The 25787-nt window shown below is 31.8% G+C and overlaps 5 protein-coding genes across 7 annotated transcripts; 2 read left to right on the plus strand and 3 right to left on the minus strand.

The window, feature by feature from the left end:
* Positions 1-981: 981 nt before the first annotated feature.
* Bm7196 (DEAD/DEAH box helicase family protein) lies at positions 982-6686 on the minus strand (the record flags this gene model as incomplete). The annotated part of the gene is made up of 16 exons (XM_001899767.1): positions 982-1170; positions 1468-1672; positions 1980-2118; positions 2301-2430; positions 2875-3045; positions 3311-3520; positions 3585-3673; positions 3823-3957; positions 4031-4161; positions 4366-4618; positions 4700-4808; positions 5113-5242; positions 5319-5410; positions 5802-5959; positions 6304-6402; positions 6578-6686. 16 exons carry the CDS (start codon positions 6684-6686, stop codon positions 982-984), a joined length of 2349 nt encoding a protein of 782 aa, XP_001899802.1.
* A 522-nt stretch (positions 6687-7208) lies between these two features.
* On the plus strand, positions 7209-8222 carry Bm3901 (Signal recognition particle 19 kDa protein, putative; the record flags this gene model as incomplete). The annotated part of the gene is made up of 4 exons (XM_001899768.1): positions 7209-7328; positions 7520-7591; positions 7843-7954; positions 8086-8222. The coding sequence occupies 4 exons, from the start codon at positions 7209-7211 to the stop codon at positions 8220-8222; spliced, it is 441 nt and encodes a 146-aa protein (XP_001899803.1).
* Positions 8223-9289: 1067 nt separating this feature from the next.
* Bma-src-2 (protein-tyrosine kinase, putative) lies at positions 9290-16455 on the minus strand (the record flags this gene model as incomplete). 2 transcript variants are annotated; one of them, XM_043080135.1, is made up of 7 exons in its annotated part: positions 9290-9501; positions 9750-9861; positions 9994-10218; positions 10884-11096; positions 12160-12428; positions 12609-12730; positions 16085-16455. In XM_043080135.1, the coding sequence occupies 7 exons, from the start codon at positions 16453-16455 to the stop codon at positions 9290-9292; spliced, it is 1524 nt and encodes a 507-aa protein (XP_042936069.1). The 2 variants fall into 2 exon arrangements, with proteins under 2 accessions (XP_042936069.1, XP_001899804.2); XM_001899769.2 differs by lacking the exons at positions 12160-12428; positions 12609-12730; positions 16085-16455 and having other exon boundaries at positions 10884-11051.
* An 891-nt stretch (positions 16456-17346) lies between these two features.
* Bma-rpl-24.2 (60S ribosomal protein L24, putative) lies at positions 17347-18487 on the minus strand (the record flags this gene model as incomplete). Its single annotated transcript, XM_001899771.2, has 3 exons — positions 17347-17564; positions 17928-18114; positions 18407-18487. 3 exons carry the CDS (start codon positions 18485-18487, stop codon positions 17347-17349), a joined length of 486 nt encoding a protein of 161 aa, XP_001899806.1.
* Positions 18488-19565: 1078 nt separating this feature from the next.
* Positions 19566-25709, plus strand: Bm12809 (Uncharacterized protein; the record flags this gene model as incomplete). Of its 2 annotated transcripts, none has more annotated exons than XM_043080136.1 (10): positions 19566-19622; positions 19769-19900; positions 21249-21385; positions 23388-23602; positions 23847-23915; positions 24246-24365; positions 24524-24787; positions 24992-25165; positions 25279-25385; positions 25617-25709. In XM_043080136.1, 10 exons carry the CDS (start codon positions 19566-19568, stop codon positions 25707-25709), a joined length of 1368 nt encoding a protein of 455 aa, XP_042936070.1. The 2 variants fall into 2 exon arrangements, with proteins under 2 accessions (XP_042936070.1, XP_042936071.1); XM_043080137.1 differs by having other exon boundaries at positions 23388-23599.
* Positions 25710-25787: the final 78 nt, after the last annotated feature.

The following is a 25787-nucleotide window of genomic DNA, read 5'->3' on the forward strand; positions in this document are numbered from 1 at the left end:
CTTTTTTAATTATACTAAAATAGATATTCTTGAAAAGAATGAAAGTAATAGACAAAGGTCATTTACTTGTGATTTTTCTCATAATGTAGTGTTTCTATGGCAACCGTTATGTGAGTGTAATAAACAGATAGTATAAACAAGTATTATAATTCCAATATTCTTTTTATTTAAAATAATTGATATGTATAGCAAATATGTGTTGATTTTACCTGAATATTCAATATACACATTGATTATTTACCTGAGTATTCGATATGTTAATACGTCGAATGTATCAACTCTTAGATGATAGAGTAATTTGAATATATGCATTTGCAATGATAAGTTTGCTTGCGAAATTTGAATGATTTTGTGGAAAACAAAAATGAAATTATATTACCAGAAGGGAATTTCTATTAGTCCGATTAACGACCATCTATGTGTGTGTACATATATTGCTGTGCACATCGTTAAATTAATTGGATTTAGCACTTCACTTTCGATACAACATTGTAATTTATTCGATTTTATTTGCATTTTTTTAGTAAATGAATGATTCAGGAAGACTTTTTTTTTACAATTGTTTTTTCTTAATAATTGCTGCAGATTTTGTTTTCCTATGAATTTCATACAATTATCACCTTTATCTAAAACAATGTTATGCAATATAAGTACCATATGTATTACTATCATCCCCGCTATATCACTCCTCTTCTGATGTTACGCGGACTTATTTTCGTGTTACTTACAAGACACAGTATCTGAGATACAAGTGTGATCCAGCAATAATCCCAGCTTAAAAGATTACTAAAATGATTTCGTGGGAAGTTAAGCATCCGGAACTTTGCTTCATCAAGTAAACTTTCTGTAATTCACTATGAGAAGTAAAATGACGTATCAATTGCAGTTAAACAGCATTTTATTTAGCAAAGCTATTAAACAAAAGATCACAACTGCAGAAACCATAACACATCTGTTATACTGCACATTCAATAAGATTAATCAGCTCTTTCGTTTACCAATCACACCTTTCTTCTTCAAATTTTGTTGCCTTCTGTAGGACTGATATGATTGAATCCTTGCTTTCCTATTTCTCTGCTTCAAGATTTGTTCAGAAGTTTTAAGTTCAGAACGTGGCGCTTTTTCATTTCCCATCTTATTTCGCCTTCGTTTTCCACTGCCACTGCGTACCTAAAAGCAAAACAGCATGATTCATAAAAAAATATAATTCAATTATAACAAGGATGGCCTGCTTTCATTGTGAACTCCTCGTTGTTGAAATATGATCATAGTCGTGACAACTATACCGACATATTTTGGATAGTCCTCTCCAACTCCGGTCTGTCACTTCTTCCACAAAAACAAATCATTTTCTTAAAGACTCTATTCCAAAACAAATACAAATATATTTGATCAAAATCCAATATGAAGCATGCTTAGACGAGAAAATACGTCTTTGAAAAAAAAAAAAATTAGAAAAAGGCGAACTCTAAAATCATGTTGCTTTACTCCTTGATCAACAGTCTCATCATTATCGCCATCATTATTTTGGTATTCTAACTTTTGCTTTTTTTGCCATTTCTCATAACGACCACTTTTATATGTCGCTGGCAGATAAGTTCCATCTTCTGTACGTATTTTCTTCTTTGAATCATCGCCATTACTACCAACAAACCTTTTCAGCTTTCTATCCCTAAAAATGGCATTTTTTTTTTTTTTTTTTGATATCTTGAAATAAGTTATGCTAAACACTGGAATACAAAGCAAAATTTCTCAGGAAATTCAATACTAGGCCACTTGATGATAGTGCAGTTCAATCGTTGAAATAACAGTTCTAAAATACCTTCGGGGACTTATATCAAACAAACGAAACATCAAAACGGGCACTTTAAAACATACTACCAAAATATCCCACGACACTAAGTTTGACAACATTTAATTACATCTGAAATTCCTTCAACACACTGGAATTGCGAATTTTGGAGGCAATCAAAACAAACCATTTTTTGCGTTTCTCTTGTTTATAGAAGCCAACTTCATCATCAGCAAGAATTTCTATAGCGCTTGCTTTAGCTAAGGCATTGAAATCATGATCTACTGCCAAGCCGCGTTCTGCATTTGCTTCCACAGGTGCATAAGCTTAACGAAAGTTAATGTTTATTTTTTTTTTTGAAACTAAACCTTTTAACAATTTTGATTTCTACAAAACAACAGCATGAACATTGGAATACAAAATATTAAACTGAAAAGAGAATCCAAAAATCATTTAAAGATACTACTTTGAGTTTGTTTTGACGATGTGAAAATTCGAAAATAACTACCAATAAAATGCTTTTTCTTTTCTTCTAACAATTCGTTAGCTTTTCGCTTCCTCCCCTTGTACTTTTTTTGCATCAGAGCATTTACGGCTGAAAATTTCGTATTTCTTATTACCGCTTGGAACGTATCTTTCTGAAAAAATTAAACAGTTCAAGAAATAATTTTATTTAGAAAGTCCAAATATATTTTGCATTCAAAACAAAAGTTCAAGTCATAATGAAGGCATATAATATGGAGAAAATTGAATTATTTCAAATTATTACTTTTATAATTAAGCACAAATAAAAGCTTAATTATAAAAAGATAGCGTCAATACTATTGCAGTTGAAGGAAATTAAGAGTGTGGCACATATGATCTGTAACCATATATTGCACTCGAAGAAACAAATATGATACTGAATGAATAATCCTAAGTGATACAAAATCCTACATCCTATATTACTTACATTTATCATTTCAGTCTGATAGAGTGTACATTTCAAAGCTTTGAAAATTATTTATTTTTATAAGGATAGAGTATTTATTAAATAAAATGTGGACTAATTTATATTGATGAGGATGTGAATAGAAACTTACCAAAATATCTTCGCTTGGTTCAAATGTAGAATCTGTTATTTCTGATTGGTCGAGATCCGTGCACTTATCCGAATTAGTTTTAGAGTGAATATAACTTTGATGAGCTTTACGTTTCTCCTTCATAACAGCTGCTGATAAAGCCTTGCTACCACTTTGAATTTCAAAGATAGTCTGTAAGCATAAATTACGTATAAAATGGATAAATCTTTCAATAAAAACAATAAAATTCCTCTATTTCGAATCTGAATAAGTGATTCGACTCCAAATGAGGAAAGTTTCGTTTCCATACCAAAAAAGAAGATAGAACAGTTTGTTAAGGAACAGAAATGCCTAAGCATATGCAAATTCATGATTTTATAAAAGATAAATTTTTCCAAAAAATTTTCTTTACCCTCTGCATTATAATATCCACACAATTTAAAAAAGTTCTACATACCGTTGTCGATTTAAAATTGTGCAAATCTCGAAGGAACAATTGCCTAACAGCTTCTTCTGGTGATTCCTGCTGTAGAAATGGATGAACTGAAGCTTTGAATAATGCCTCCTTGACCTCATCTTTTGCTCGACGTACTGATTCTGCTGATGGTTGCGGACGAGTTTTTTTGTATTTCTGCATAGCATTTTCTGATTTCTTCAAAAGATCGTCCTGAAATTTGAATTTAAAGTAAGTCACGTAATTGAGTGCTGCTGAAAAAAATGTTGAAGCTTACCAGTTCATCCGAATTGTCATGCACATTTTTTAGAAAATCAATTTCTCTATCAATGATACCATCTGGAAATATTCCAATCAACGCCTCATCTGTAATTTGTAAAATAAACTGCATCAGAAGCCTCTACCACAGTAAAATCATTTTAATACGGACCCTGACTAATCATGTATATTGTATCAACTAAATTGTTAGGGAAAATTTTATAACTTCAAAAAAATAAAACTGTTAAAATGTTTACCACTGCTGACTGAACTAGTTGTTGCGAACTTTAATGGACGATTCAAAAACAAGAACAGATCGATTACATATGGCACTTCGTCTGCACCGAACAAGCTAATGGCTTTTCCGGAACGACCAGCACGAGCAACTCTACCTAAAGTAAATAAACAGATCAAAGTTTAGAAGAAAGCCATATTGTTATTTATAAAGAATAGAACAGAACTCACCAACACGATGAACAAAAAGTTTTGGTTTCGAAGGAAAATGATAATTTATAGCAACATCTAGCAGCGGAATATCGACTCCTCTAGCAGCAATATCCGTCACAATTAATAATGAACATTCTTTTTTGCGAAACCTGCAAATTTATTTCTTGATATTGGAAAAAACCTTCGAAATTTTCTCATTAAAACCAACTGAAGTCGTGTAAAGACAAGAAGGCACATGTGACACAATAACTTCCAAATAACGCTGGTACAAAGGAGATTTTCACAAACAATAAGATGAGTAGTACACAGTTTACCTCCCCATAATTATCATATCACTGTCGTAATTAACTTACTTCTGAATATTGATATTCCGGGCCACAGAATCTAGTTGACTGTACAACACTACGCAATCAATTCCAGCTTTTCCCGCAACTGCTGCCAGATATTCTACATGCTTCATTGTTGCACAGAAAACAATCGTTTGCTCATTTGCTGCTACGACTTCACGAGCAAGATGCAAAAATGCTGCTAATTTATCATCTGTACGACAGTACAAGAACATCATCGACAGTTTGTCGCTTATTTTTTCAGCGAGGTCCAGTCGAACTAAAAAAGACTTTAAACTTCCTTTTGTTTATACCTTTGTGGCGAAGGTTACATAAATATTCATTAGAAATAACAAAGTACCTAGGACTGGATCTGAAAGACCAGCCTTCGAAAAAGCAATAATACTCTTTGGAAGAGTAGCTGAGAAGAGCAAAGTTTGTCGATTTTCCGGTAATCTTTTCAATACTTCCTTAAAATGTATTGCAGACTATTATGATGACTTCCGTACAAATGAAAGTGATTTTACAGATGAAAAAGCATCCTAACTTCGACACTGCCCAATTATTTTCTAAAAATCTTAAATTTCAAGAAAAAAAAATGGCATTACAACTAGCATTACTGCCTATATGGAAGGTTTTTATTAGAAACTGCCCACATATCAATTGCATCAGCTACACACAGATAATATGAGTTAATTTGATAAGTACAGAAATAAATCAATTCCTAAAATTCTTAACGGTAAACAATTTCTGTAGCGAATAATAACAACTTACGTGAAGTTGTTCAGCAAAACCCATTTCAAACAAGCGATCCGCTTCATCAAACACAATAACTTGTACTGCCGAGAGACGAAAATCCATTTCAACAATAACGTGAAGCAGACGTCCAGGTGTTGCAATAACGCTGAAATTAAGCTTTTAAATTCCAAAACTTATAAACGTTTGTGCTGAATATCTTAATAAATAAAGAAGAAACTTACATATCGGGCTTTTCATGGACAGTTTGAAATTGTTCCTCAATACGATCACCGCCCACCAAAACTGCACAGCGTAAACCAGTAAACCTTCCTAGCTGCAAGCAAAGAATTAATCCGAACATTTCTGAGCTTTAAATCGTTTTGAAAAAATACAAAAGAAAAGAATTCTAAATCACATCATATTGCAACTCCAAATTTATTTTAGTACAGTCAGTAGCATCCAGTGCACTTACTAGAAATTATTGCACATGTCAATCTCTAATCAATGAGATCAGTAACATGAAGTAAGAATATGTCTTCTCAAAAACACATAAATGATCATTATTTCTTCAAAAACACATAAAACATCATTTAATTCAAAATTAAAAATGTTTGGTATTTGAAATATTAAAACAGAATTAGTATATGCAACTTTAGGGATATAGTCACTCATTTTCCTCTTTTGCTTGGCATTACACCACTGTAAACAATCAGAAGAAAATTAACCTCCTTAACTACAGTGAACGTTTGCATTGCCAGTTCCCGTGTTGGTTCAATAATCAAAGCGCGGATTCCTTTCATATCGCGGACCTTTAATTTTTGCAGGATTGGAATGACAAAAGCTGCTGTCTTTCCGCTTCCTGTTCTTGACATAGCAACGATATCTGCAAATAATAGCAAGGCAATGCAGTTCGTACAAAGACCAAATGAATAAATCTCTAAAGAAGTCATTAAACTAATGGTTCTAAAGAATGAAACACGACTGTTTCGTTATTCGCTTTTACTAGTGGAAATAGATTAACAAAAATAAATAACTAAACAACCCTATGTGAATAATTAAACAAACATTCCCATGTGAAAAGAAAGTTCCTAAGCTTCTAATTCTTTTTCTTGAGCTTTGAAGTTCATTTTCAAATAGTAATAAAAAAGAGCAAACAAACAAAAAAAAAAAAAAACGAGAGACCAGCATGAACAAATGAAACTTAAAAAGTGAAGACGACATTTTGACCTTTTCCATCAATAATTATCGGTATCGCTTTACGCTGAATTGGTGTAGGTTGACGAAATCCTTTTTTCTGAATTCCTTTGAAAAGCGTATGATCCAAACCTATCGAAAAACATTTTAATAGCTAAAAACAAAAGTCAATCAATATGACCCTTGATGAGATATTCGATTAATTAATATCAAGTTACAGCCGTTTTTTCAAGTAAATTCTATAATTTATGACATTAGGAAATAAAATTGACAAACTTTCACAACGATATTCATCAATAAAATATACCTATCGTTTGCCATCCACCAGCATGTCGTTGCTTTCTGTTTTGGGCACTTTTCAAAGCATCATACAATTCTTCTGTATCCGAACTGCACTCCACTTCACCACTATGCATCTATATCTTTACCAAAATTATAATGTGAATGCTTGAAATAACAACAAATTACACAACCGCATCACTCTATAATAATATTAAATCCCCATTTGATCTTTGAACCGGAGCTGGAACACGAGCTTCAATGCTGGCTGCCTTACATCACATGCCGCAACGTGACTGGGAATGATCAAATCGGAAAAACTGTTGGTAATTCATAAATATGCCGGATCCAGACCGGTACTTCGTGGTCTCGGCCTCTTCTGTGAACTTCATTCCATATCCTAAGCTAACTTCACCTTTCTTACTCCAAAGCAATTTCTCAACGGGAATATTTTCTCTAGTAATTCTCAGTTATTATCTAATCGTTGTCCTTAATATATTACTCATTCATTATTCTTTAATACCATCTTTTCAAATTATATTGTCTTTCCTACTTTCACTAATTCTTTCATTTATTTTTGGCATTCCTCTCGAATCAATCACTTATTATCAATCCTTCAACTACTAATTTTAATCTCATTATCATAAACATTTTACAGTATGGCTGTACAATATAAGACAAAAGCACTAAGTGATGAGTGCAGATGGATATGTATTTATCCGTTGTATATGAATTCTCGAAAAACCGTTGCACAGGGACGACGAGTGAGCAAAAATAAGGTATGATATATTCTGCAGACTTCAAAAAGATTTAAAATTTCCAAGTTTTTCTTTCTTTCTCGTTCTCACTTTTACTTCTAATCATTTAGCACATTGATATTTTAAGCATACAATTTATTTTTTCAAAATTCTTTTACTACGAAAAAAAAAAAAAAAAAACTCTTTCTGTTATTAAATAAAACTTTTTAAAGGCAGTGGATTCGCCAACAGCACAAGAAATCTTTGATATCTTGTCGAATGCTGGATTGAAAGTCAAACTTGAGGTAATTTTATGTTATTAAAGTAATATCATGTATCATTTTGTTTGTCTATTTCTACGTTGTAGCAAATTTCTCAATCGATTTGTAACATTCAAATGCTAGCTTTGATTCTTTTACAACAGTTCCACTTCAATTACAGTGTGAACAAATTATTATTTCCTGAGATTTTTTTCCTTTAAACTTTTGCGATTTATGACGATTTAGTTAGCTCACTTGCTTAATTGATTTATTTTGTTATATTGTTTCATTTGTAGAAGCAAAAGATGCATCCTTTGGATCCGAATCGTGATGCTAATTCTCAAGGAAGAGTACGAGTGCAGCTACATAATGATGATGGCTCTCTATGTGACCAAAAATTTCCAACGAGTAAGTATTAACGAATATTTCATAGATTAAAAAGATTCGAGTTTACGAGCTTCTTAGCTATCCGTTTTGATTTTTTTGGGCTTTTAAGTTTATTTTTTAGGATTTTTTAAGCTTATGCATTATTATTGCAGGGATGTCACTGATGTTATATGCATGTGAAATGGTACCAAAACTGAAAACACGTCAATTTGGTGGTGGAGCAACATCACAGCCTTCTTCGGGTGGCGGTATAGGCGGTGGTAAGACCAATAAAAAGAAAAAGCGATAGGATTCTTTTTAGTTATTTAGTATATTATTCAATCAAATCCATGTGTTTCAAATACAATGCTACTGATTAATGTAAACGAATTTCAAAAAGATCAAGAAGAATCTTTAGTCAAAGTGATATTGGCCTTTCTACGATAGAAAATTATTTCTTATAAACCTTAGCTTTCATATCCTTTTAAATGGTTTGATCGTTATGTTCTTTGTTAAATAAGAATCTCCCCCTTCAACGACAAAAAAAAACCATATTACCTCAACTTTTTTTTAAAAATTATCTTACTGAAAACTCCATCAAACTTTAATCTGTGAAGCGACATTTATCCAAAAGCTTAAAACTTATAGAGGGAGACATATCTATGTAAGTATGAGATATACTAAATATTACATGATCAAATTAACTAATCCAAACTTTACATTCAAAGATGATTTGATAGCATTATTGTTTGCTAAGATTGACAGAATTTTAACAGACGAATATTTATATTTTACGTCTGTAATGCGTATATTAAAAATTATAATAAACGTCAAAATCTTTTTTTCTTTGAACAACCAAATAGAAACAGCACTCTTGACTTCTCCATATAAATACCACTTATATACAAGTTTAGGAAATGGATTCCAATGAAATCAGTTATCAATTAGTCCTTTAACTTTAATAATTTTAGAACTGTTGAGTAAATTCTCGTTAGATTATCTTGTTTTTTCACATCTATCAAAAGTTACTCCTAAATTGACTTATCGTTTTAATTGTCTTACTTTCTTTAAGTGCAATGGTTTAGTTGATGATAGATCCTTTAATGTGGTGTAATTATTGCATTTATTTAAAACTTGAATTATTTTATTGCATACGTGAAAATGATACGACACATTGTTATAAAACGTGCGACAAATAGCAGTAATAATAATAATAATAACAGTAGCAGCAGTGATCATAATAATAATTATAATAATATTGATAGTATTAGTAATAATAACAATAATAATAAATAATAATAGTAACAGTAATGGTAATGATAATGATAACAATTAGAATAATAGTAGTGATAATAGTATGAATAATAATTTATCAGTTCAATAGGCCATTGCAGCTTCTTTGTATTCTGTTGGGTCAGTGGTGAATAAATCTTCCAATTTCCATTGCAGTGTCTCAAATGTAGGCCTTTTTTCTGGTTCTTTGTGCCAGCATTGCAACATTATATCATAGAGAGCTACCGGACAACCTACCGGACAGGCCATCCGGTAACCATTATCTACCTGTTGCAATACCTCTGCATTCGTCATGCCTGTAATTTATGATAGCAAGAATAGCGATGTAATAATTGAATTGAAAAAATAAGATATTGAATGGGAATATTTCTCAGTATTCGATGGAAAAGAGAAGGATGAAATATTTTTCAGCTGTTTGGATTTTCATTTGAAAGAAATCAATTAAGGTAATTTAGAAAAATATATTCTTCAAATAATTTTACAAAAGTGAATTTGAACAATTGAAAATGATGGTTAGTTTTTAGTAGTTTCCTAAAAATTTTACCCGGATAAGGCAATCGACCATAAGTAACAAGTTCGGTAAGTAATATTCCAAAACTCCAAACATCTGATTTAACTGTAAATCGATTATAACTAGCTGCTTCTGGTGCTGTCCACTGCAATATATATATATATAATTACTGGTAAATTTAATTAAAAAAATCTATCGGTTGGGAGAAAATACTAGAATTTCCTTCTTACAAATGGAAACAAAAATTAAAAAAAATTTTTTTTTTTTAAATTAATACTTTAATAGGAAATCGTGCACCAACACGTGCTTCATACTCATTTTCTCGAATTAATCGAGCCAATCCAAAATCGGCAATTTTAACACATAATGTATGTGACATGAGAATATTACGAGCAGCTAAATCACGATGAATGAAATTTTTCTCTTCTAAATAACTCATTCCTGATGCAATCTGTGCAGCAATATCCACTAATTGACCCACTGCACAATTCCGTCCTCGACCCTTCAAAATTTTTGAAATTTTAAATTTATTCAAAAGAAAAGGAAAAGCTCTTCTAATCAATTGTTAAGAAATATTTAGAGCATTAATCGTTTGTTCTATTTCATTTATTATAATTTATACGAAATAATGTTGATGAGTTGAACTTTTTACACTTAAAATTTTTAATGAAGACTAAGTTTTATTTCTCATTTGCACTTACTCTTCGGTTCGGGTATTACTTTATTTTTGTGCAAGTAAGAAAAATGAAACAAATCAAATATGGAGAATGGAAATAAAAAGATGAATTAATTCTGATAATTTAATTAGAAGAATAAAAATCGTTATTAATGAATGATTTTTGAGGAATTTGAGAATTCTCTTTACTGTCAATTGCATCTTCAACTGTATCTCTTGGTACTATCTGATATTCGATCATTCCCCACCAATTAAACTTATATTGATTGATATAGATATCCCTGTCTAATTCTACAGTTCGAAAAATCCGCCCAAATTTTATTTTGTATAAAAACTTTGGATAAGGCAGTAAAGGTAGCAAAGAAAAGAGATATCAATACACTTCTCAAACAAATAATGACAAAGGTTAATCGAGGTGACAGAGGTAACTGATACCAGAGTTAAAGGAGTGAAGGATATTGGGGTAACAAATAATTAAAAATAAAGGATACCTGAAGGAAATGCAATAAATTTTGATCCATTAATTCAGTGATAATCAAGATTGGCTCGTCCTTGGTGCATACTGCATACAATTGCAATAATTTCGGATGCCTTAACTTTTTCATAATTTGTGCCTCTGATAAAAAGTCATTAGGATCAGTTGTGCCACTTTTGAGCATTTTTACAGCGACTGGCGTTGAATGATTCCATCGACCTTCCCATACCTACCATACGTAATTTATAGAAGTTTTTCAATTATACTTTTTGTTTGCATATGTATTACGTATTTGTTTAAAATATAATCAATTTGGAAAGATTTCATCTTAAAAATTATGAGAAATTCTTGAAAGTAAAGGTAAAATGCTCTTGAGCTGAGAAAAGAAGGAGAGGGAGAGGTGAAAGAGTAGAAAATTTAGAAAGCAAATGATTGTCCAACTTGAAAGCCTGAAATGAATGTTAATCGACTACGGAAGTACATTTCATGAAAAGATTATTTCATTATGAATGACTTTCGCTTTCTAACTAAATTCAGTAAATTCTTTGAATAGTAACTTGCTTTAAAAGCTTATACAGTTCCAAACAAAGATACAGCAAAGTTTAATTTTATGCATGACCAATTCAACATTTTATTCCGGAATAGTACGAACGCTAAGTCAATGTTTCTTGGAAGTTATTTTTTCTGAACAATAAAATGATTAAGTCCGGGTTAAGGCATTTTTAGAAAAAAAGACAAAATGATTAATGTAAATAATGAATAAAACTGGGACAAAATGATAAATATAAATAATGGATAAAACTGGTCTAACAAAATAAGTACAATTGTTAACCTTGAATAGACAGGTCACATATATATATACATTTGTTAGCTACTAACAAAATAGAATAATTTTTCAAATTTTGAGTCAAAATTAAAATTCCGATTAGAGACAACTCAGGATGAAATAAATATATAGAGAGAATATATGTTTTGAAAAGGTTGCATGAAATAAATGAAGAAATAAATATATTTTTTTCAAAAAAAATAGTTAATTAATATTTTTCAATATATTCAAATTTTGAAAAATTCGACAGATTACTTCCTGAACTTCACGGAATGCTTAATTAATAAAATATTTGTTAAATTGATTTTTAAATTGAAAAAATTACCTAGTTCAATTGAGCTAATTCTGCTCGTTTTTTTTCACAAATATTTGAAGATTTGAAATAAATTAGAAAAAATAGGAAAAATTAAAAATGGTGAAAAAAAGAGAAAAAGAAATCATTAATAGTTAAAAATACTTTACTAACCTCACCAAACTGTCCAGCACCAATTTGTCGAACTAATCTAATTGATCGTCGATCAATTTCCCACTGATCATCGTACGTAAACGTACACGTTTGTGGGGTATCAAGTCGTTTACACGGATGTTTGAGTAGTACACATAACCCGTCTTGCTCTCGTTGATAATGCGCAATTAGTTCGACAAGAGTGCAAAAAGATCGCCTTCGAGCTATATAAAAACCACCTTGATCCAATTGCCTAACTCGATAATGCTTCACTGCATCACCATCACGCACTATAATCATAATTTCAAATATAACATCTAACTTTAAGAAGTTCTTTTTTAAAAAAAAATTCAATTGATTTTAAAATTTTGACGGTTCTAATTAGCACTTAAATGTTGTTGCAATAAGCAAAATTAATTAATGATTAATTTTCAAAGAAAAGCGGAAAATCTTGATGAATCGCAATTAACCTGATAATGAGAAGTCATTCTGTCTACTTTCAGAATCGCGCACAAGAAATGCACCATGTTCATTATTATTCAGTAGCAATAATTTCTCAGCATCAACTCGTCGAATTGGCCCAAAATACCATCTAAAATCTTATTAAATAATATTAGTAATGAATTTTAAAATTAGATTAATTCCGTTACTAAATTGCTGAAAATCAACAAATTGTATGATTTATTTATAAATTAATAAAAATTGTAAAATTAAAGTTAAAAATTCAATATATTAAAGAAATATCCCTATTTGATCGATAATTTAAATTCGAAATTTTGAATTTATAAACAAATTTTTCAAGATTAAAAAATAAAAAATCTAGATTTTGAAAGGAGAGAGAGAGAAATGATATTAATGATTCCAGCACTATTTGGAATTGATATGTAAAGAGGAAAGAAATCAAAAAAAAAAGACAATGTAAACGAAGAATAAAGATGTCTTCTCCCCATTTCAGTTCATCTAAGGAAGGAAGATGAATTTCTTCATTTAGTTGTAACAATTATATTTTGTTTGCTCTGAGGTATCGCGAATCAAATGAATAACCAGGCCAAGGTAACAATTAATGCCCAATTCTTTGTTGTTATATTAAATAGACAATAACGAAATATTGTATTTTGTACATGACCCTTTCCTAAAACTAACAATTAATGAAAATTTAAACTATGAAGTAAAATAAATGAAATGAATATGAATATATATCCGCAATTGAATAAACAAAATTCACAATTGAACAAACAAACGTAAAATGATGGCAATGACCGCTTGATTGGGTCAGAAAAAAAAAGAAAAAAAATGATTTATTGGTAACAAATATTTTTTACAATGAAAATTGTCATGATTTTTTTCTTTTTTGTCATAGAATTATTTGATTCTTATGAATCTTTGCAGTTAATTCATTACTTCTCTTTTTTGTTGTTTTACTATTTCATTTAATTTTCCGCTAACAAAATAAAATGATTGTTTCAAATTTGTTGAAATGTTGCAAAAACTAAGTGTGAACTTTTTATATTTGTGTGATTTAATATGAGAACCAGATGTGATCATCGTCCTTTTTACCTTTTTCTCCTTCCTTTTTCGTTCCTTCCAATACATTTACGAATTTACGATTGAGTTTTCCAAACAAAACTATTTTTAAAAATGATTGAGAACAAAAAGGAGAAAAAAATGAAAAGTTTATCGTAAATTTCCAAAAATTAATTTAATTTTCATCAATGGAATTAAATAATCGACATGACGTCAATTCGTTAAAATGATAAGGAATAAAAGCTCAAATGGAAATTTTTGGCCATGGAAATAAAGAAATTAAATGAGTAAATGATTACTTCCAACACGTATTTATAACATTTCCTTCATTTTTTTTTCTTTTTTCATTCCTCAAATTTATTTCGCTGTTTTACTTAATGATTCGGAGGAAAATTATGCTTATCATAAAGAATAACAGAGAGCTAAAATGTGATTACACTTGTCGAGACAATTTGAGAAACATAAGGTTAAATTTTAATCAATATCAATAACATAAAATAGATTCTGCTATTATTAACAGCAATAATTATAAGACCAAACAGGTGAACAAATAAATTCTTCCCCTTGTAAAGGGCAGCAATTTGAAAAATTTATAAAAATTTAGGGGATAGGCTTATATGCATAACATTTGTAAAGAAGAAGGATATGACAATATACATTGATCAATTATCAATAATAAACAATTTTCTAGGTCACAGCGACATCTGCGCCATTTAATGATGATTGTTCCTAGCAAAGTCTTTTTTTCCAGAATTAACAACGATTTTGTTATTAGAATACCACAAGATTCAATCGTAACTATTTAACTTTACCAACTTTTTCCAGTCAAATATTATCGTCTTCTTTAGAACTTTTTTCCTTTCTTTTCATCATCGTGAAATAAAAGAAAGAGTAGCCCAAATTTGTTATGCCAAATAGTTTCCATGTTTTTTTTTTTTTTTGTAAAAAAAGTTTCCTCAAATGTGACTGTTACTTACTATATCTCTAAATTAAATTACACTAAGTCGTACATTTATTTTATGCCATAAAAAAACTGATGAAATTCGTTTCGGTGAATGTTTTTAATGTTTTTTTTTTTTTTTTAGATGGCTTGAAAAGTTTCCATTCATAATAATCTTTTATTTTAATCTTTCAAAAAAAAAAAATAAAATAAAAAGGAATTATTAATGAAATGACTTATCTTTTTTCCTGTCGCCAAAAATTGATTTGGATGATGCAATATGTGATTAGTGTTGAAATTTCTAACAAATTAGTGATAAAAAAATTAGGGTTAAATTTCATTAAAGGTTTATATTATTGTTAATGAAAAAGAGACATAAATTTAATAAACTTAGTTAGATATTCTAAAAGGACAAAAATTTAACTAGATTTTTATTAAATTTGATAGAAAATAAATTAATGAATGGCATTGATTAAGAATTCTTGACATACAACTAATTGCTAATCTTAAAACAAATGAAATTAGAGGATAGTATGTGGTGGCGAAATATATGAATGAGTGAAAATTTAGACTGCGAAAAAGGTCAGTTGCAAATGTCTCCAATATCAGGTATTTCTTCATAAATTCGTGATTGGATCATAGTTTTAGCCTTTTATCTCATGGTATGACATAAATCTTGGTCCATAAATTAAATGAATATCAAAGGAACGGTTCGGAAATGTTTAAAAATTGAACTTGACTTAGATGACCTAATTTTGATACCAGAACTTTGTTTACATCTGTTAATTTCATCTAAATAACATGGAGACATTTCCGTTCACACATATATTCCGGTAAAAGAATAGACAAAGATAGATATAATCGGATTTTGACAACAATTCCGGATTCCAAATCACTGAAAAGTTGTTCCCATCAAAGTTTTAATAAACTACATATCTCCTGCACATTTCTTTTTTAAATGTAAAAAAAGAGCTTTACAAAATACTTTTAACTTCTCCTTGTCTAAAAAGAAATCTAAAAATATATGTTTACACTTCGGTAAAATGATTTGAAGACGAAGCAAGCAATGAATAAGGAAAAAGAAAATGATGTTAACTGTCCCGGTGCTGTCGTATGAATATCATCGAAGAAAAAGAGATAGCATAAAGAGTTGATGGGATAACAATATCAGCCAAAAATGATACTTATTTGTAATGGCATTGATAAAGAAATTGCTTGAATTGGACATTTTTAATGAAGAATCAAACGGATGATAAAATGGCTAAATTATGCCCAAGCCAAGAAATATTTGTAAAATACTTTTGTATCAAAATATTACAAATATTTATTTTTTTTATTGTCCGATTAGTGATAATAAGTGATCATAGAGTCAGAAGATATCAGTTAAAATGTTATTATGATAAAGTGATGGATGATAGAAGAGGAGAAATGACATTTGAATAAATGCGACCGGAAGAAAGGAGAGGAAAGTTTAAAGCTTACGCTTGTGCATCCAGACTTTTCTCTCGGGCGACATAGTTGGATGGAATATAACCGGATAAATTGGTCGTTTTACTCTTGGCATACCACCAGTCACCCTGCATATCGTTCAATATGTACAATAGCTCATCCTTCTTGAAACTTAGATCCTCGTCTGTCCGTGCGTCATAATCGAATAAAGCCACAAATAATGGTGGACTGTTGGATAGTTTTGTTGCACAACTTGTTTTAGTATGATTTCCGGTTGACGGATCAATAATGATTGCAGTAGGAGTAGATATAGAGGTAGTGGAATCAACAATAGGAATTATTGCAGTTGGATGTACTGCTTCCAGGATAGTCGTTGATGATTTTTTACCCAAACAAGAACCCATTTATTGCCCAAAAGCCAATGTAGTTATATAGCCATACAATGATTTAGGATCGAAGAAGCACACAATTAATACTTATCACTGATTTTTTTGAATGATACCTTTTGAATACAGAAAACTTTAGGAATCACTATAGTAACGTTTGTCGTTTTTCACCAGAAAATGAATGATTTGATTGTTATTCGTGTCAGATGTTACCATTCGAGAATCAAAACTCTTGCAATAAACATAGATAAAGAATTTGGTGATGAAAAAGTCTATGCAACGTACCTATGCACAATGCAATAGATATATACGATCACGGAGTACTTGCTTCCCTATTCACCTTACCTGTCGCTACTGCTCTACCAGCGACATCAGCTAAGGCGGTTTTTCAAAATGACAGCTCTTCTGCTGTTGAACTAAACTGAACACAAAACCAAAATTGACTGTACCCGTCCACTACCTATTCCAATGACTTACATACACGAACACGCAGACACACACACACATATATATATCTACATATGTACACACATATACATACATACGTACACACATACACTCTTTGCCCAATGCACTAACATTAGTAAAAAAAATCCGAAGAGCTTGTGCACAGTATTTCACCATATTGCGCAAAAACCCTCTCGAAGGCCAACCAACGATTGCATCGTTGTGTAGTGCTCTAACTGGCGATGAATTTGGACACTATTATCCCAATATAACTGACACTGAATGTGACGTAGGCCACCGTTTTTTCTTTCAGGTCAATGTTTGCTTTGAATGCTGCAATGTACGATTTTCGAAGCCCAGTCAAGAGATTATCTAGATGACGAACAGTGATTTTATCTTAACAAAAGCATTATCACAAATAAAAATGTACAAAACGACAACCCACAACACAACAAAAATTTATCAGTTTGTTTCCATCTTTTCTTCCATTTTCTGCTGAACTTCTTCAGTACTACTGGCCTGCTTTTTCGATTGCAATGGGGCACGTATCAAATACACCTTCTTTCGAGCCTTCTGTAGATCACCAATACGTTTAATGGCCTTACCGGGTTGCAGAGTTCTTTTGATATGTTCACCATAACGTTTCTCACGCAAAGCTATTATTTCTTTGGCGGCATCAACTGCAAAACAAAAGATTATAATTGCACAAGAAGAACTAACAAATTGTAGCCAAAGGGAGGGAACAAATCTATATTTGTATCTGTTAGATTCCTGAAAAGAATCACTGAATAAGATAGCGATATATTTCAAAAGTAACAGCTGTTTTTTCAAAGGAAAAGAGAAAAGTAAAAAGCTTGTATGCTGAAAACAAGGTTATTATTTACTGCACACTACAAAAATATTAAACTTGAATCAGTCTTCGACTTTCGCGCACTAGATGACAGAACAACTTGAAATTCTTTGAGATGTACTAATAAAACAGCTTGAGCAATAGTCTTTTAAACGACTTTTGTCACTAACTGTTGTAACTTTTTAAAATACACCTGCTTCATGCCACAACTGACGGTCGTATTTCAGTGGTTCATTACGCCGTGCTTCAACGTTAAATGTGCTATCATTCTTGAGCTCTTTTCCTCGTGCCATACGCGAAGCTTTCGTCCATCCAGTCTTTCTTGGATTACGCTTCTTCTTGAACAATTTGTGACATTTTGAACGACAAAATCGAAACACCTAGAGAATTCTTAGACTAAATGTAATCCTTATTTCAGTCCACAGCAACAGACTACAAATGAATAAATGAATACAAATCATTTATTCCAATCTAAAAAAAAAAAGAAACAATATAAAAATATTTTTTTATTCTAGCTGGATGAAGAGGTACAAATTGCTAAGATCACTGCGAAAATTAAAAGCAGAGTTAGTGCAAATGTGATCCGATCCTGCACCATATTTCACAATGATCCTTTTCCACATCTCTAATTTACACTAACTTTATGATTTCGCTAACACAATCAAAACTTACGGTACAATCATTTCTGACGAATGTAATCCCGTGACCGGGGTAGATATTAGAAGAGCAAAAATAACACTTTTCAATCCTCATTCTCCACAATTTAGATTATTTATTCAAGTTGAAATTTAACTGAAAAAAAAGTCCAATCAAGAATATTGCCTTCACAGAGGACCTGAAATTCACGACTCATTCAAGGATCAAAAAAAAGCATAATTACACGACTATTCATAGTTACGACAATGTACAATAACAATGTCATTAAAGATGTCATTAGTAGCCAAAAAAGTTAGTCATACATTCAACTAAGCTAAGCTATCAATGGAAATAACTGCTATGCATGTATACACAATATTACACTTTAAAATTTATCCACTGATAAATTTTAAAAACTCTGAAGTTGTCCACACATCAAATACCTGTACCTTCCTCCGCCTATGCGAGATCCTTGGAATTAGGAAAAGTCTGAATCTTTCCCAAAAACAAGTAAGAAAACATCTGACTTCACGTGGCGTTCTATTTTAATATAAACGCAGCGAGGTAAACTGCCAAAAAAGATCTGGGATTCCGGTTTTCATGTCGCTCCCTTTTGTGACGGAACCAGACAAATTGTAGAAGCAGTCGTCGTTGTTCCGTGTTAGTGGAGTATTATTGTGTGTGTGTGTTATATATATATATATGTATATATATGTGACTGTATGCGTGTGTTAAGAAACTATTAAGTAATAATAACATTATTGAGAACATTATTGTTACAAATAGCATTATTAGTAACATTAATAGCATTAGTTACAGATGAACAGGAGGAATGCTGGAAGTGACGAGTTTGGAAAGATTAAAGAACAAAGAATGCGTCACTGATAAATCTTTACTGGTTTTGATATAAAAGAAAGTATAAAATATAATTACCAGTGAGGATGAGCAGGAATTGATGGAATTTGCACTGTTTAATGTCAGAAGTAAGAAGAGAAGTCAGAAGTAAGAAATCTTTTAGCAACCAAACTGACACGTGAAAGCAAAAAGTATTTGAGGGAGAGAATATATAATAAGTGTTTCCGTATTGCAGGTGGTATTTCCAGAAATGTTTCATCAAATTCAACCAGATGAAATAATTATAGAGGAAGATGGTGTAGGAGGTAATGAAAGAATGGAATAATTTTTGCAGGCTTTGATGCTTATGTATCGTCGACAAATAGAACATAGCAGAAGGTTGTCGAGACGTGGCGTGGTACGTGAAATTTGTTTGATTTCTGATGTGTAAAAAACTTTAATAATTAAGCTTTGAACAATATTTCAGTAGCGAAATCAATAAAAATTTCAATTACTCATGATTTTAATTAATTTTTACAATTAAAATTATTGGCATCGTTATAGGTACCAGTGTTAGAAAGACGAACTGTTTGGCGAGATCGCAGTTTGAGCCCTGCTGCTGAAAGAGACCAATATGTGACAAAAAATACGCTTAGTTATCATCAGAACCGTTTCGAACGACGTGAAAATTTCATGGTAGATAAAGTTAACGTCAAAATGTAGTTGAAGTATTTCATTAAGAGAATTTTCCTGTTAAGAGAAGAGAACGATGGAAAATTGTGTTCATTTAGAAAAAAGTGTTTCTGTGGTAGTTTGTTATAATACCTATTCTATATGCATCTTCAAAGCAGAAGAAATATCAAAAACGACGCATATTTGCAAGAAAGTTTACTTTCACAAGTTCACATCTTTGTTTTGCTTGCGGTGATTACGTGGAAGTTTACTGTGATATCAAATCAGAATATGTGTAGAGCGAAGGCGTGGTTAGCAGCGGCATCATTTTATCGTCTGTCACGTTCACATTTGTAATTTTGCATTAATTTTCCATCATTCGTCTATCGATCGGGGAGAAAACTGAAAGCAACATTTTAAAGGAATGAAGTTAGGCATCAACGATGTGTTGTAGAAGATCTCTTGGTGGTTCTCAAGTACGGACTCGTGATGTCTCTTGTCTCTGAATTACTATTGTTTGGTTTCAACTATTATGATATCTTTTGCTGCTCTACGTTCTAATTTTACGACAATATTTTCCCTCGGTGTCAGTGCTGAAGCTCATCGTTTGTCATTTCGTCGAATTGCAGCAATTTTGTAATTGATCATTGCTCTCGATGGATGAGGGACATACTGGATGTTTTAGCAGTCTGCCTTATCAAGCTAAGTGCAGGGCTTTCCATTGCTTATATCATCCCACGGCTATGACCGTTACAAAAATCTCACGTTGTTATTTTAATTGATCGTGTAATTTTGAAGGAAAAAACGTTTCTTAGTATATACGTTGACAAAATCAGATAGTACATCGTGCACTATATGCAGTTTTTATGTTTATACCAGATGTGCAAGTTGGAAGCGATGAACATATAATTTGAATCATCGATATGGGAGTTTGATTGGTTTTGATGATGCACAAGTACTTATTGTTGATGAAGGCAGAATACGGAGAGGATTGGAACAATTTGCATATGGATTATAAGGGAATACTGATACTTGGAAATGAAGATTTGTGTATAAGACTAGTTATTATATTCTGAATTTGAATATAACTAATTATTTTTTGCTACAAGTTTATGGTGGTGGAGGCGTATAGCTTGTACCTTTGGCACTCTAACATCGAGTAATATTTAGGTTTGATGAGATTGCTTAGCAGCGTTATTTCATGTATCATAATTGTAAATATTTTTCATAATTATTTTTCAGCACTTTGTTTTTTAACGTCCCAATTGTTATATATGTGCAAAATGCTTTACGGAGATATCAACAGCGAAAAGTCAAAATTTCTAGTAAAAATTTTTTGTAAATTAAAATTGAAATTCAATAAGGATTGAAGATGAAAGAAAGCAGTTCACCAAGAGGCCATCAAAGACATCGTCATCGAGAACGCTTGAATAGCAACAGTGAGTTAAGCAGACAGGCTACCAGGATTGCATCAGTTAGAACTGGACCAATGAAAAGTCGCGAATATTTGTATGTTGCACGTTCTGCTTTGATTTCTGTTAAGTTTTCTGTTTTTTACATTCATGTCGTCAAAGGTCAAACGGCTGTTGTTTCATTCGTGCTTTTCATTTTTAAGAATGTATTAGGCTAATAAGCACTGTATTTTTTGGAAACACGGTAATATTAGGAGGATAATTTAAGATAGGACTCTCTTAGCTTGACAGCTGCTGCAGTAGATTTCCTATTCGTCTCACGCGAATTATTGTCATATTGTCTAACACTTACAAGTGCAACTGCAAAGTATCACATTTTAAAATTTCTTGTCTTACATTACTGCTGCTCCTCTTCATGATATTTGCAAATGAAGTACTTTCTCTATAATCGAAGGAGAGACATTAAAAAGAAGACGGGAAAGCGGATATGTGAAATAGGATAAATAATGGCATCTGTTGGTTGGCTTAAAGTTATCAGGATTATTTGGTAATTGTCTCTTATTGTGGTGGAAAAAGAAAAGGTTGGAGCGACTGAATTATGAACTATTCTCTTCAATTTTTGCTGTTGATAATTTCTCATTTTGACAATTTGAAGCTTCGATAACGTCAGCTTTTAGTTCCGAAACCTGTGTTGTGCACATTCATGATATGGTTTATTATATTCTGGAGCATTTTGTTGAACGAAAAACCAAATTATGAATTTAAAGAAGACTATATCGAATGATTTTTGCATTCCGAATAGCATTTGTCTTCCTCATATAGCTGCATCCATGAACAAGAGGCACTTTCTGCCATTGACAGATCTTTTTTGAAATTATTGCTGTTTTGTTAGAACGGAATGGATTCTGAATGAAATTCTGTTTTTTTTTTTTTTTTGGATATTAATTTTGTTCTCATTTGAACGTTCGTATTAAGCTAGAGAAAACACTGGAATTATATTTCTTGAATACTGGTATGAAATATGGAGTTACTTTTCATGACACTAAATAGATCAGCTACAAGTATTTCTTAATGGCTCTTTGTTGCCTGTTTTACATTTGACTACTGTCGCTACTATTTCAATATGTATTGCATATTTTTTCCTTCAGAAAAATTTCCCAAATGCTTGACTTCTGTACTGTAATGCACAGTAATCGAAAGCATTCCAGATCACTTTTATAGTTTTTGAATAAATCAGAAATCGAAAAGTGATATTGCTGGTACGTGCGAGATTTATTGGAGCTTATTCAGGGGAAATATTAAGGATGCGGGACTTCAATATTCAAATAACCTAATTAGAATGGATTGTATTGAGGCTCTTTGAGCAATTTTCTTATGGGTGACGAAATTTTATAAGAATGCTAATCAAGTGAAAAATCAAGTGGAAGATTACAGCGAATAGATTCTTTCATGAATTTTTGTGACTGGAATGCACTCAATTATGCCAATTGGGGTGAATGATTTCGAAAACCTTTGTTATGCATTTAATGGTCCTCAACATCAATCATATAGTGAGTATTTTATATTTTACTGGACTTAGGTGATGACCTCGGGAAAATCAACATTGTTTCATGGAAGCGATGTAATGCTGTGGTCAATTCAGCTAAATGTGACGATTCAGCTGAATTGTTCGATTTTATGAATTTTGGAAATCATAGTTTTGCATATTCAAATATGCTTATACTGAAGTGAATGGAAATGGTATTTTATATAAGCAGTTCAGATTAAAATAAGCAAAATGAATCCCGGAAATTGAGGTTATTAAAATAAAACTTAAACAACAGCTTAATGCTATGGAGTTTTAATCTAGCTGTATATGCAAGATATTTTATCTGAAATAAAAGTGACGGAATAGAACACATATCTCGTCAAAGTTAGACAGTTACTTCTCAAAGCACGAAATTACGTGGGAGGTTATTAAGATAAAGAAACCAAGGAACTGGAAAAATCACTAGGAGTTATCTCGGTTGAGTTTTTGTTTCAAAGGCATTGGTAATGTGTTTACTTCTTTTTTTTTTTCATTTTGGCTGAAACATTTTCCTTTAGCAGATCATTTTAAGGGAACGTGAATTAGCAAAGCACTATCGAGTACGCGATCGAATGATTGCTTTGGAAAGAGCCAGAAATGAAGAAAATCGTTTACATGATGAAACTAATCGTAATGCTAGTCGAATACAGCCATCAGGATATGGCAGTGGGCGAATGCCGAGCTATTTTGTGCAAACCGAATCTCAGCTTGTCACGGAAGAAATTTCTGGGAAAATTAATAACAGTGGTTTTTTCTTTTCTCTGATTGTTTTGTTTTGTCTCAGATATTTATTTCTTATGGTACTCTTATTTCTGCTGCAGGGGAAAGTTTACTTCATGTGAAATTTTTACATCTTAAAAAGGTTCGGCAATTATTGTTTGACGTAAACGCTTCAACATAAATGCTAGTTGTTCCATCCGGTTGTTCCATCAACATAAATTGTTCCACATATTCAGCGCTCTGTAAAGCAGTGATTAGTTTTCTAGTTCAGGCTTGGCAAATTGGCGTATTGAGGATTTGCTAGGAGGGCAGTCAGTGCTCAACGCAGATAACATACAGAGTTTGTTTTTGTATTAATTTTTTTCCTTAGTGACTGCTTTAGTGATTTAGAGATTGATTGACAGCGAGAAATAATGTGGTTTCGAAACAACGTTTAATTTATTCGTAACATACTTTTTCTCTGCAATATCTGTTGGACCAAAATGTTGCTCAGTGTTTTCTGTCTTTATCTCAATAATTAAGAAGTACCTCATTAATTTGGCTTTCTCTAAGTGCAAAAGTAGGTCAACATTCCCGTCCTTCCTGCTCCATTATGAGGGTGCGATTTAATTTTTGTAAGTTTCTGTATACAGCTATGCTTTTCATGGATTTAGTAAAATTCGAAATTTAGATGCACAGACATGGATCGCCAACGATAACAGTTTAAGTCCGGCACAAGTTGTACGCGCTCGTGAACTTCTTCAAGAATTGCTGATTACAATTACGACGAAACCAAATGGACCGATTGCTGGTAAATTTTATAGAAAATCTGCCGGATAGTTTTTTATAATGAAATTGCACTGATTTATTGAAATAATTGGATTTTCATCAAATACAGTAGAATTTTGGTGAAAATATTTCTATTGTAATGCATCAAACTATTTGTATTGCTAAGCGTAAAATTTTCAGAAGATAGATCGCTGAATTTCATTACTGATTGTCGAGTTTCTGATTATTCTTCACCACGTAGTTTTTCTCAACAGAACACTGAATCTGCACTGCGGAGTGATACTGCAGTACATGGCCGAGAATTGCCGGTTATGCAGAATTCCTTACCTGTAGATTTACCATTATCACTTCCGCAGAATTGGCGTGATGATTCTTTAGCGGCATATTCTGATGCCGGTGAAATGCCAATGAGTTCCCGAAATATGTCCGAAATTTCCGATTTTCGTATGTTTTATCATAAAATAATATCCATCTGATTATAGTTTTGATGATTTCAGGTTTAGTTCAATTACAGGTTTCATAATTCCTGTCTTCAATTGCGAATTTTCTTTATCTGATATCATTTATTGTGCTGCAGGATAATGTTCATTAAATATACTGCATTGAGCAACTTCTAAAACTTCACCTAGTAAATATACTCTACAAAAGGTTGTGGCTCACGAATTGATTATCCAACCCCATATACGGAAGACGCTGAATTCGGGAAGAGGAATGCCAGAGAACATTATCCGATTCATTTAGGATCAGAAAGGCGGAGGTCATACTACCATGACCGTCGTCAAATATCTCGATCTAGAAGCCGTAGCTTAGGAAAAGATTATGGTTAGTATAGATATATTTTCCATAAAAAATGGCTTCCTGGAAGTTACAAATCACTGTATTTTTTTTTTTTTTGTTTATACATTTCATTTACTGAAAAATCTTTTCCCTTCCAGACACACGCATTGGAGAACGACGAGTACATATGAAATCTGGAGGTTTTATTAGCGTTGGAATAAATCATCCACAAAAGGGATCTCGAAAGACTTATTTGTCATATGAGGTTTATGACTTAATTAGTGCAGTACTTATGAATAAAATTGAGGATCAAACTGATCAGAACTTGTAAAAGCTGAAGTGTTCTAGAATAAAAATAGTGGTAATTGAAAAACGCCTTATTGAAAAAGCCCTATCTTATTTGTTGGGAAACTATTTTAAATACTATCTTTTTGTGGTTTCCAAGGACGAGAGCTCATTTTTTGGTTTGAGTATTTATGCCTTGTAAAAATTTCAGACACGTAACAATCACCACAGAGGAGTTAAAGGTGAAAGAAGTTTGCGTCGTTCGTCACCTCGTTTGGTTGCTAAGAGAAGATGCAAAAGATAAGAATGTAAAAGAGGACTAATTCTCAATATGTCTAACTTATAATATCATCCCGTTTTTCAATTAAAAACAGATTGATAC

This window comes from Brugia malayi, assembly GCF_000002995.4.
Source record: "Brugia malayi strain FR3 genome assembly, contig: Bm_v4_Chr3_scaffold_001, whole genome shotgun sequence".
Classification (NCBI taxonomy): Eukaryota; Metazoa; Nematoda; class Chromadorea; order Rhabditida; family Onchocercidae; genus Brugia; species Brugia malayi.